The following is a 12,463-nucleotide window of genomic DNA, read 5'->3' on the forward strand; positions in this document are numbered from 1 at the left end:
CCTTACTATTGGTTAGAATTGCAACCTAAAATATAATAATAGTCATAGCCCATCAGTGACAATGACGCAGCATTGCCCATGCCCCATCTTCTTTACAGAAGACCATGGTTTGAAATGAAGGTCGCAGATTTTGCCCTTTCAGGCACCCGCTTTTGAAGAGGCTGCCAATATCCCAGCTGCTTCGGGGCTACTTGACAGCCCCCAAACCTGCCACGTGTGCCCTCGACAAGGATACTGTACAGGGCTGCGTGACGAGCAGCCATACGCGCTGCCAAACCCGCGCCTGCCACGTAACGTATGAAAAGGAATCGCGTGAAGGAATCGCCTCTCGTTCTTTTCTGAGGGGAGGAGTCGCGGCTGACAAGGCGAGAAGGGATTTACGGTTTAGGAGAAACGCGCTTCGAGAGTTACGGGGTTGTGGGCGGGGAAGAGCCTCTCGGCCTCCTCCGGGGAGGAAGACGCGCAGGCGTCAGGCCTTGTGACCAGCCGGGAGCCGAAGCAGGAGGCGGCGCTGCTGCCTCTACTCGAGAGGCGGGAGCAGAGCCGGGAAAGGGGAGGGCCGCGTCTTCAGCCTCGCTGCGAGTCGCCGCGCTCCTGCCCGGTCCTTTCTGCCTGTGCCGCCGCCGCCGCCGGAATGGCGCTGAGCTTGACGGTGAACCCCTCGGACGTCCCTCTCGGTAAGGGCTGCCCCTCTTTTCCGACACGGGATTTGGACACGGGAGGAGGCCAGCGGGCAGCCCCTCCGGTGGCGCTGGTGGAGCGGGGCGTGTGGCTGCCATGTTGCGTCAGGCGGCGGCGGCGTCTCGCCCGTCCATTCATCCTCCCGCTCGCCCGCCTGGCAGCGGAGACGTTTCCAAAGCCAAGGGCAGAGCGAGACGCGCCTCGCCGCATTTCCACCCCATCTCTGGGCCGAGGGTCGAGGTGGGCGAAAGGGGACGGAGCAGGGGTGGTGGGCGAGGGGGGAGAGAGAAAGGGCTTGAGATGGTGGGAAGAGGCCGGCAAGGGCAGGCAGATGTGAAACTGGGAGCTCGAGAGCCAAATACCCAATCTGGCGTAACAACCATGCATGTGGAGACAGAACATACCCATAATCCACCTGCCAAAAGTGAATTTGTAGTTGCCAGCTGCATTATTTAAGTGGGAGCCTCCCTTCCCTTCAATGTATGCATAAGCAGGCAAAGGGAGAAAGGGGGTGGGCTGGGGGGTGGGCCGAGCTCGACTGAAAGGGGCTGACACGTGGCGCCGAGCTGGACAGCTGGAGGATCTTCTAATCTGGAGTATATATAGGCCACAAGCATCGGAACCTGGCATGCCTGGGACTCTGGATTAGTGATTCCTTCACGCCCTTCACAGCCACCCTGTTCAATAACAATCGGGGTCATCGAGAATAATGCAGGGCCACTTTGAGTGGCACCGGACTTAACGATCAGAAAAGGCACCTCACTCCTTCACTGTAGATCCTTACGGTCTATACGATGTGTTGATGCCATCAAGCAGAACCAAACCCAGGGAGTTGGTCCACGTAGTGCAAGAGAGAGAGAAAAAGTAAATTCTGAGCATCTCTCTCTATATATATGAAATGCCATTTCGTTAGTGAATTGGCACTGCTTTTAGACATAGTGGGGCGTAGCTCAGGAGGATTTTATGCTCAGTCATGGGATTTCTGAATTGTAATTATAGCTTCTCATCCTGCCTCCTGAAATAACTCCAGTGTAGTCTTGAATAATGTGCACTTGCCTGCAATAACACTCCTTAATAATACTGCAAATTCAGCATTTTAAATATTGTACCATAAATATTGTTCTACTTAATATAAGTAAAGTTAAAACATTCATATTTTGCTGTGCAACTTGATCCTAAGAATGCTTACTGAGAAGTAAGCTCCACTAAAGCAAGTGTGCTTATGCTATGGACACAATGCAGGAAGATGTTCACCCAGAAAGAAAGCTTGTGTGTTCCTCTCTCTTTGTCCCTCTTTTTTAAAAAACCAAAATTGAAACCTTGACCTGAAATAATACGAATGCATGAATGCTGAGTTGGACTGAGTCAGGCTGCAAGTCTTTGAGTCTAATGTAGAAAAACACTCAGTATTTTAACAGTGTGGTCCTATGCAAGTTTCTTCAGACATTCCTCTTAATTTTACAGGACTTGCACCAAATAATTTTGCCTAAGACTATTTAGAATTTGAACTTTAGTTTAATGCACACTTATTTGGTATATTGAAGCTAGTGGTACTTAAAGAAGTGTCAAAGCTGCACAATAACAAAATGATAAACGTAACTTAAGTGAACTTGAGGATCTTTTGTTTAGTTAGATTCACTAAGACTGTAACCAGGACTTATTGCCAAATAGACATGCATTGGATTTTAATGTTTTTTAAAATTAAGACAAATCTTGTAAATAAGCCACAAACAGTTACTAGCCTGAAATACTTGTTTTACTATCTTGCTGTGGGCTAGTAGAGGAGTGACAGAGTGCATTGCCTCCTGCAGCAGCCCTCTGCATTTCTAGCTGATTGTGAAGGAGGGGCTTCCCTCTGGCTGCTTGCTTGGGAGGAACAATAGGAAACTTCATCCCTCTTGCACCAGCCTACTCACCTGCAAGCAGTTCTTGTCACCTATAGCTACCAGGGGAGTGCTTAAAATCCAAGTATCCAAAATTTTTAGACAGATGTGACCTTAACAGCAGTCCTTGGAAGTTTAGAACTGTTAGTGTGTATTCCAGACAAACAGAATAGCTGCTTTAGGTTTAGGTTTAACCTGCTCTCATTGAAATCTGCAGGGCTTAAAGATAAAGATTTGTTTGGGTCATGCATTTAGTATAGTGTTGTGGTTCAGCACTTTGAATTTTAAGATAGTGCTGTTAAGTGAATTTACAGCCATTCCCTACTGAGGTCATTACTGTAAACTAGTCAAGGCTTTCCCCCTTCTCTTCAACCCTAATTGCTGCCCGGAAATATCACCAGCAGGAATAAACTGATTTCTTTCCTGAGTGTATCAGTCTTCAAGTGATGAGGGAAGTATTGAGTTTAATCTCAATCCCTTCAAAAAATATGACTTATGAAATATTTCCTTTTTTAATCAACAAATACTGTATTTTAGGAGCCTTGCTTACTGCAGAACATGTGAAGGATCATGTTAAAATTTCAGTTGAAGAAGGCCAAGAGAACATTCTACGGGTATCTGAGTAAGTGCCTTGTATCTTTGCCATTAGTGCTTTTAAAAGTCAATTTATATATTTATGCTGCTGAGTGGAGGGCAGAAGAAAGAGTAATATGATTTAATGGTTGCTTGTGGGATGAATATTTAGCCATCTCACTTCTTTGCTCCTGTTTAACCTCTATCTTCGGTATTATAAAGCTATTATATGTGTTTGTATATATTCACATGCTGCTCTTTTTTATTGCTACTTTTTATGTAAAAAACCTTTTATACTTTTGGCGAGCTTCTTCAGTTCTTCATTGAACTGAGTTTGGAGTGGTATTATTAATAAAATAAATTTAGGAATTCTCCTGTTTGTAATTATTTTGTTTTTGCTATCTTTATTAGGCTTAGAATCCATTTTTATCTGTTTTAGCACCCAACAACTAAAATAGTAGTATTCTTACTGTAAACTAATTGATTTAAATCAGTTGTGCAATTTGTATTTCACTTCGCATCTTTTTCCCTCCTCCCCCAAACAATATTTCATTGTAAATGGTTACCTCAATTTAGTTTGGTAAACATACTGGCTGTTTCACCACTCTTTGTCCCTTCTTCATATTAACAGTAAAGTTGCTGACACTGGTTGACTCATTTTTATGAGCTAGTTGTGAATAAGGTAGATACAGGGGCACCTTCCCCATCAAGAAGCATGGACCAGAGATGAGCAGCATCTGCCTCTCTTCATTTCAAGTCGAAAAATGCTAGTTTTTAAGTTCATAATAATAAAAAGGAAGATTGCCCTGAGCATATATATATATGCATATATATATATGCATATATATATATGCATATATATATATATATATATATACACACACACATATATATATATCCTGATTTTTATTTTTTAAAAAACATTTTCATGTTGCCACATTTCTTGCTTGTTAGTTAATTGAACATCATCAAACTTCCTATGGTTTTTCTCCTCAAGTAACGAGAATTAGAGTAGCGCAGCAAATTATAAAGGTCTAAAAAGGGACAGGCACTTAATTGATTTTTTTTTAAATTTGGTAGAATGCCCATTAGTTTATTTAAAAATAACTTACTATGCTGCTTTTATGATCCATCCTAATGCAATTGTATTTCAGTCTGGAGAAGCTCATGTATTTTTCTTTCTCTCCCCCCCCCTTTAAATAGTCAAGTTACATTTACAGATGTGAATTCTATAGCTCGCTATCTGGCTAGAATTGCCACATCTGCTGGATTATATGGATCTAATTTGCTGGAACACACTGAGGTATGAATCAATTGCTTATATTTGAGATTGCCCATTTGATTATTCCCCCTGCTATTTGATTAATACCTTAAATGTTGCAGAGTGTTATTAATTGAAAGATGTGTAGGCTGTGTATTTCTTTTAATATTTTCCTAATGGCAATGGGTGGTAATCAACTAAATTTTAGTTCAAAGTAAAGGTAAAGGTAAAGGGACCCCTGACCATTAGGTCCAGTCGTGACCGACTCTGGGGTTGCGGCACTCATCTCGCTTTATTGGCCGAGGGAGCCGGCGTACAGCTTCCGGGTCATGTGGCCAGCATGACTAAGCCGCTTCTGGCAAACCATAGCAGCACACGGAAACGCCGTTTACCTTCCCACCAGAGCAGTACCTATTTATCTACTTGTATTTTGATGTGCTTTCAAACTGCTAGGATGGCAGGAGCAGGGACCGAGCAACGGGAGCTCACCCCGTTGTGGGGATTCGAACCGCCGACCTTCTGATCGGCAAGTCCTAGGCTCTGTGGTTTAACCCACAGTGCCACCCGCGTCCCTTAGTTCAAAGTAGTCCCACTTAAGTTAGCGAACTGCAATGCACGCTGTGTGTGGCTGCCCTTGAAAATGGTGCAAAATGCGGTGTCTTGACTCCTCCCTGGAACAGGATATCGCCAACATGTTACTCCACCGTTGAAAGAATTTCACTGGCTGTTAATTAAGGTAAAGGACCTCTGACAGTTAAGTCCCGTTGCGAATGACTCTGAGGTTGCGGCGCTCATTTTGCTTTACTGGCTGAGGGAGCCGACGTTTGTCCGCAGACAGTTTTTCCGGGTCATGTGGCCAGCATGACTAAGCCATTTCTGGCAAAACCAGAGCAGCGCGAGGAAATGCTGTTTACCTTCCCGCCAGAGCGGTTCCTATTTATCTACTTGCACTTCGACGTGCTTTCGAACTGCTAGGTGGGCAGGAGCAGGGACCGAGCAACGGGAGTTCATCCTGTCACGGGGATTTGAACTGCCGACCTTCTGATTGGCAAGCCCTAGGCTCTGTGGTTTAGACCACAGCGCCACCCACGTTAATTACCTACTAAGAAAAGCTCATTGTGTTGGTTTTAGTGTGGGAGGCATAGTACCTCTGGCAGGGGACTCGTCGTGCTTCTTCTGGGGTAGTTTCTCCACCCTTGCACCCTACCCTGCACTCACTTCCCCTGTGGCTCCTAGAAGCTGTCAGGATGTGACAGCAGCCACACCCCAGGAGTGGCTTCAACTGGCTGGCTAAACCAGATGAGAATAGCCAATGGGTCTCAAACCCTCAGTGAGTTAGGGACCTCCCTTGCATGTGAAGATAGGCTCCAGCAGACTGAGTGGCTGAGACCTATAGTTGGTTTTCAGTAGATCTATGCTGAGTAAAACTTAGGTTAATAGCACCCAGTGTATGATTTTTGGTGTTGGCTATAAACAGCACTTTCATATAACTTGTTACAAAATATTTAAGCAAAAACATCTCCCTTCTTTTCCAAAGGTTGACCATTGGATGGAGTTCAGCACCACAAAGTTGTCGTCTTCCACCAGTTTTGCTTTAGCAGTTCAAGAGCTCAATAACTGCCTTTCTCTGAGAACTTATTTGGTTGGGAACTCTTTGAGTCTTGCAGATTTCAGTGTCTGGGCAACACTAAAAGGTAAATAATATAGAAAATGTGTTAAAATTGCAGTACCTTGATAACTACTCATTTATGTATTGCATTCACCAAAGTGTTAATATCTTTTGAAATTAAAATCCAAAGAATTCTCTTCTTATTTTTACATACTAGTAAATTTAGTGAGACCAGCCGTTTTTCTTCTTTTTGCTGTGGGAGATGTTCTGTAATTTTATTGTTTTAATGTAATGGCTGTTTTAAATAGATTGTTTTAATTAATAGTTGCTCTGGAAGCACTTTTAGGATTGAAGAGTTAGATATAAATGTCAGATTAAATAACATAATGTTTTGCATAAATTAAATTCTGCAGCATAATAGGTTGCACACCTCATTTTTGTTATATGAATGAAAGTAACTCTATTCATGGAAGGCTACAACCCATGAAATCTACAGATCTGTTACATTATTGTTTAAACAGCTTTTCCAACTGTGTTTTTACCATTTTTGCCAGTGAATTATTTTGTAATGTGCATACCATTTCCCCCCAAAATTGCATATGTTTCAGGAGAGCTGTACACCTGAACAGCTCAGTGAATGCCTCTATTCTGTGCCCTCCCTAAAATTATAGCGTAGAATTTGATTTTTTTTCTAGTGGTGTGTTCTCATAGCTGAGCTTCTAATATTGATCTGTGCTGTTGTTTGGTGTGAATCATGTCAGTAAGAAATCTTGCCAAACTGTCTGCTTCCTAATGTTTAATAAAACATAGCTTTCCCCCCCAATAGGCAACAGTGCAGGGCAAGAGCTGTTACTTCATGGTAAAGCTCCAGTTCATGTAAAACGCTGGTACAACTTTCTTGAAACACAGCATGTTTTCCAGTCAGTAGGTTCCAGGTGGACTGTGGGAGCTGCTATTCCAAAGACTAAAATGGTAAGCTTTTTGCTGATTAGGCATTTCTGGCTCATATTCTACCAGAGTTCTGCCATCTAAGGGTGGATGTAAATGATTTTATCTGCAAAGTGCTGAGCAGAAAAGGTCACAATGGGCTGCTGCACATCTGAGACGCAAAAGATCTGAATCAGCAGTGTTGTTAGCATAGTTTTCAAAAGAAGAATGGGAGGAAATTAAAATCTTGCTCATTACTTTGTGACTTTTCGGTTGGTTCTTATAAAAGGTATCGCACCACTGCTGCTTTTAGATTTTTTTCTAGTAGACCAGCACAGCCAGCAGCAGTTTTTGTCTTTCTTTGCAATGTAGCCTATACAGTGGTACCTCGGGTTACATACGCTTCAGGTTACAAACTCCGCTAACCCAGAAATAGTACCTTGGGTTAAGAACTTTGCTTCAGGATGAGAACAGAAATCGTGCTCCGGTGGCATGGTGGCGGCGGGAAGGCTCATTAGCTAAAGTGATACCTCAGATTAAGAATAGTTTCAGGTTAAGAACGGACCTCAAGAACGAATTAAGTTCTTAACCCGAGGTACCACTGTATTGGATGTAATGCTCAAAGTACAATAAAAAGCAAGTTAAAGAAACAAGCATATTCAGTTTAGAATTGAACTGTTAAGATGCAAGCTTTAACTGATATAGTTGTGCCACTCTAACAACCTTGTCATGTTTGAGCTCAGGGATTTGCTCACAGTAGCAATCAGTGGGAAAGGACAGGGACACTTATCTGACCTCCTGTCACTGACTTCACTGTGTTTGCTGGGATGGGTAGGGAGGTCAGCATGGTGCAAACTTACCAGCAGGAGCTCTGGATTGACTCCTTTGCTGCATTTGCACTGCACCAACCTTTCTGCTGCCTCACCCCTCTCCCTCCTGGTAAGCGCAGTGTTGTAACGGGAGATCAGATAAGCACCACCACTTCTCCCTGCTGACCACTGCTGTCTGTTCAGTAACAGAAAGATAATACTGGAAGGTCCCCATTCTAAATGCTGGGGGCACAAGGGGGGGGGTAGAGCTGCCAGGGGAATGAGGTGGCAGAAAAATCCTCTTCCGCCAGCCACCTTTTCTCTGGATCCAGCCCATTGAACTTGTGCTGCTGTTCGTAGAGCCCATCTCAGATAATTATTTACTCACTCAGTTGTTACTGCTAACTTAGCTTTCATAATAAAAGTCTGTGTGTTTCTGTTCTCAGTTTGTGATTTAATAATTTCATTCATTGTTTTAATTTTAAGGCAGCAGAGAAGAAGCAAGATGTTGGGAAATTCGTTGAACTCCCTGGAGCAGAGATGGGAAAAGTCATTGTTAGATTTCCTCCTGAGGCAAGCGGGTAAGTTGACATTTGTAAATTGGTGTGTGTAAGGACTTTTAAACCCATACTCCTTTTGCAGTGTGAAAGATAGAGAATGGATTTTCTCTTGTAATTTTCATTAGGAAAGGAGAATTTAAAAACCATGTTACTTTTAAATTACTTTTTAAAGCGTGTTATTTTGTATGAAACTGCTTATCTTTAGATGCCCTTCCCGTGTAACTGAAAAACGTATGTGCCAAACATTAGGAGAATAGAGTATATTTTGAGAGTTTGATTTCCGTCTCATTCTGTCCTGGGAAATCTCAGTGTTCTACAAGATTGCTGTTAGCTCATATTTCTTTTAATTGGAAAATGTAAAGATTCACAATATTTGTGTTTATCAGTGAAATATTTTAGCTTACATAGGCCTGTATCGAAAGAACTGTGAGTGGAGCTTCACTTAGGGGATAGGGCTTTCCTTTCCTTGCTCCCTTCCTTCTGAAGCCTCTTGCACTTTTTTGAGCTTTTTTTGATGATAATCAGGCTATAGAATGGTTTTTGCCATATCAGTTATTGAGTATTGTGGTAGGCATTTGTCTTGAAAGTGATATAAAGTGTACCTTAAACAAAAGAATGGTGATGTGTACATGTGCAATTCCTAAGTCACTGACTTCAAACATTAACTTGGACTGAGTCCAAAAACAATTGGATTCTCTTCTCAAGAAACTATGAAGTTATGACTGAAAGAAAAAGTTTTAAGTTTTTTTATGTTAAACAAAACATACTTTACAGCAACAATTAAAGAAGGGAAATACTAATATTTTGCCTCTTCCTTTGGCGTGCTCTATGTTTTACTTTACTTTCCCCTTGTAGCCAACATTCTTTTCTTCTTGACATTCTTTTCTGCCTAGATACTTGCATATTGGACATGCAAAAGCTGCTCTGTTGAATCAGCACTACCAGGTCAACTTCAAGGGTAAACTGATCATGAGGTTTGATGATACAAATCCAGAAAAAGAAAAAGAAGATTTTGAAAAGGTATCTTTTCATAATGATATCTCATTCTGGGTCTCTGATTGTTTTGATTTCTATACAGTTCTGTTTGTTAACTATGGAGTGGGTGGGGACACCTCACATAACACAAAGGATATCATTCACACAGGTGCTTTAGGAATAGCCTGGGGCTGAGCCTAAGTCCTTTCCACCCAAATGTTGTCCTTGCTTTTCAGCAGACAGTTGGCTGTTTGGCCTCACCTATGTGCTTCTAGGCTTTCAAAAGTTATCTTGGGTGATGTGGGATGAAACAACAGAGAAGAAAAGCTCATTACACTGAAATAAAATATGAACAGAGTTAGAGAAGATCTCTCTCTTAGGATTTATTTGATTTACAATGCTAACTATGGAATAAACATTAGTACAGAGCCTGATTCATTGTGAAGCGGGGCTTCTAAAAAGTGTTTTTTTTAAAAACCACATTGATAGCAAATGAAACCTCTCATTGACTCTCTCACCCGAATGCATATGCATCAATAGTGCTAAAAAGCCAAGTGGGCTTGCTATAATTGCACTGAGGATCTTGTTCTTCACTTTGATGGCTCTGGTTCCCACCTAAGATGACCTATTCAGAAGGAAACAGTGGCTAATGGTATCAGAAGGTACCAAGAGGTTGAAATTGCCAGTGAGATCTAGGATATCCTCATGCACAATACAGAAATGCAGAAATTGTTATTCTCTGGATTAATTAAGCATTTAGAAAAAACTAAATTGACATAGTAAGATTTCAAAGTTCTTTTGTAGAGCTCTTTAAGCAACCGCAACCCCCAAAGACCTACTGGATCAGGTGAAAATACAGATCAGGTGAAAAAGGCAAGATCTGTCTGTGAGAGGACTTCATACTAGGATTTTTGTATATCAAGTTAATCCTTTCAACATTTATATCTTCAGGTTATCTTGGAAGATGTTGCAATGCTGCACATCAAACCAGACCAATTCACATACACTTCGGATCATTTTGAAACAATAATGAAATATGCTGAGAAGCTCATTCATGAGGGGAAGGCTTATGTAGATGATACGCCCGCAGAACAAATGAAAATGGAACGAGAGCAAAGAACAGAGTCCAAGCACAGAAATAACTGTAAGATGCTTTGTCTGGCTTCCATCTCTATTTGCTTTGTTAATTAGTTGCTTAGTTGTTGTTACTATTGTTGTTGTTATCATCATCATTTATTAAATTTGAATACCACATAAAAATACAAAATGAGAACCCAAAATACATAACAATAACAAAAACAAATCAATAACCCCCTTCCCACCAACACATTTAGAAGGACATAGAATGCTAATCAGCCCAAGGCCTGGTTGAAGAGGAATATTTTTGTCTGGTGTGTAAAGATATGTAATGAAGGCACCAGATGAGTCTCCTTCGGAAGAGCATCCACAAATGGGGAGCCACTGCAGAAAAGGCCCATTATTGTATTGCCACCCTCTGGACCTCTCATGGAGGAGGCACACCAAAATGGGCCTCAGATGATGATCTTGTTAATTTTTTGCATATCAGGTTAAAAGGTCATCGTGTTGTAGATCTGGGAAGGACCTCTGTCTGAGATCCTGGAGAGATGCTGCCAGTGAGAAGAGACAATAGTAGCTAAATAAATCAATGGAATTTCAGATGAGAAAACGTTAAACCCTTTAGTTAAAGTCATTGCCAAAATACCTGCTAGGCTAGAGTTGCTGTCAGTTTTAGCTCCATTCTTGTTGGAGTCGTCTTACTTTTGGTAAATAATATTTCATAGTACCAGAGCTGGGTTATTAAATCTGAACTGAATCTTTGCCGTTTTATAGCTGTTGAGAAGAACTTCAAAATGTGGGAGGAAATGAAAAAGGGAACGGAATATGGGCAGACCTGCTGTCTACGAGCAAAAATCGACATGAGTAGTAACAATGGATGCATGAGGGACCCAACTCTTTATCGTTGCAAAAACCAGCCACATCCACGAACAGGAAATAAGTACAAGTATGTGTTAAGAAATGGGACTTGCAATTCACTTAGTGATAGGGCCACTTACAGTGAGATTAGTAGTGGGCCTTAGGCTACTGTGCTCTCAGTTGCAGCATGAGAGACTCTCCCAGTCCTTCTTTCAGTGCACAGGGAGGGAAGCAAACCAGATGATGGTTTGTCATTACCTGCAAACCAGCACTCATGGTTTCTTTCTCCATTAACAAACCACAAGAGCTGTTTCACATGTCGTGCCAAGCCAACTTCTGGTTTGTTTCCTCCTCAGCATGCTGAAGGAAAGACCGGGGAGGATTGACTCGTGAATTTTTGAAGTGTTGCCCAGCACATTCATATTCTTGCTAAACCATTCTTAAAATTTAGCAATGGTTTCTCATTAAGTGTGGATGGGGCCATTGAATTGGTGTCTTTATCTTTGGCCCTTTATCAAATTAAGTTGAGTTTTGCTTTGCCTGATGAAATCCCAACAGTGTTATGGAAAACCTCCTCTTTTCACAGCAGCTTCTGGCCTTGCCAGCATAGCTTTGTCTGATTAAAACCCTGGGCAGAGATAACATTTTGCGGGGATTCCATCCTAATACTGCTGTGGACTGGGGATGCACTTTCCAGGGAGAATTAGAGAGCGGCTTCTTAACCCTTCCTTCCTCCTTTTAATCTCTTTCTACTCCCTCCCAAATCTGAAATGGGAAGTGAACTGGGGAAAAGCACATTGTGTGTGTGTGGTTTGCTGGGATTGGAAGCCATGGAAGATGTTAAGTATTCTTCCTTGCAGGTGGCCCCCTGCTCCCCCCCCCCATTCTTACTATCTCAGTAAGAAGGGATTTGGGGTAATAACGGGTTTTCACCCTATTAATTTTTTGCTCCAAAGAAGCTTGCTTTATGAACTGACATTTAACAGTTCCAGCTGGGCTCAATCCTCTACTATCAGTGACCTCAAAAGAAAAACCTTCCTATTTTCTCTTTCACTTTTTCATTCTGGAAAAGCAGTTCCTAGAACTAGCTCATTTCCTATAATTACTGTGGAACTAGCTCACTCACTAGAACTACTGGGTTTCTGCTGTAATGTTAAAGTTTTGCTTCTGTTATATATTTAACAGAAGCAAAACCTGAACATTACAGCACAAGCACTTTGAGAACAAAGGTACAACTGTACAGTATAGTG

At 41.9% G+C, this 12,463-nt stretch overlaps 1 protein-coding gene across 4 annotated transcripts in view; it reads left to right on the top strand.

Moving 5' to 3' along the window:
* The first annotated feature begins 89 nt into the window (after positions 1-89).
* Positions 90-12,463, top strand: part of EPRS1 (glutamyl-prolyl-tRNA synthetase 1) — a 41,299-nt gene continuing 28,925 nt past the window's right edge. Inside the window, exons 1-9 of one of the 4 annotated variants that reach the window (XM_083494036.1) lie at positions 90-677; positions 3,102-3,186; positions 4,341-4,440; positions 5,936-6,092; positions 6,834-6,979; positions 8,230-8,324; positions 9,197-9,323; positions 10,230-10,422; positions 11,130-11,301. In XM_083494036.1, coding sequence (XP_083350162.1) covers positions 635-677; positions 3,102-3,186; positions 4,341-4,440; positions 5,936-6,092; positions 6,834-6,979; positions 8,230-8,324; positions 9,197-9,323; positions 10,230-10,422; positions 11,130-11,301 — 1,118 coding nt within the window. In that variant the 5' untranslated portion in view covers positions 90-634. The remainder of the gene's footprint in view (positions 678-3,101; positions 3,187-4,340; positions 4,441-5,935; positions 6,093-6,833; positions 6,980-8,229; positions 8,325-9,196; positions 9,324-10,229; positions 10,423-11,129; positions 11,302-12,463) is intronic. The other 3 variants (XM_083494037.1, XM_083494038.1, XM_083494039.1) reach the window with 3 other exon arrangements.

The sequence above is a fragment of the Podarcis liolepis genome (genome assembly GCF_965112155.1).
Source record: "Podarcis liolepis genome assembly, chromosome: 3".
Classification (NCBI taxonomy): Eukaryota; Metazoa; Chordata; class Lepidosauria; order Squamata; family Lacertidae; genus Podarcis; species Podarcis liolepis.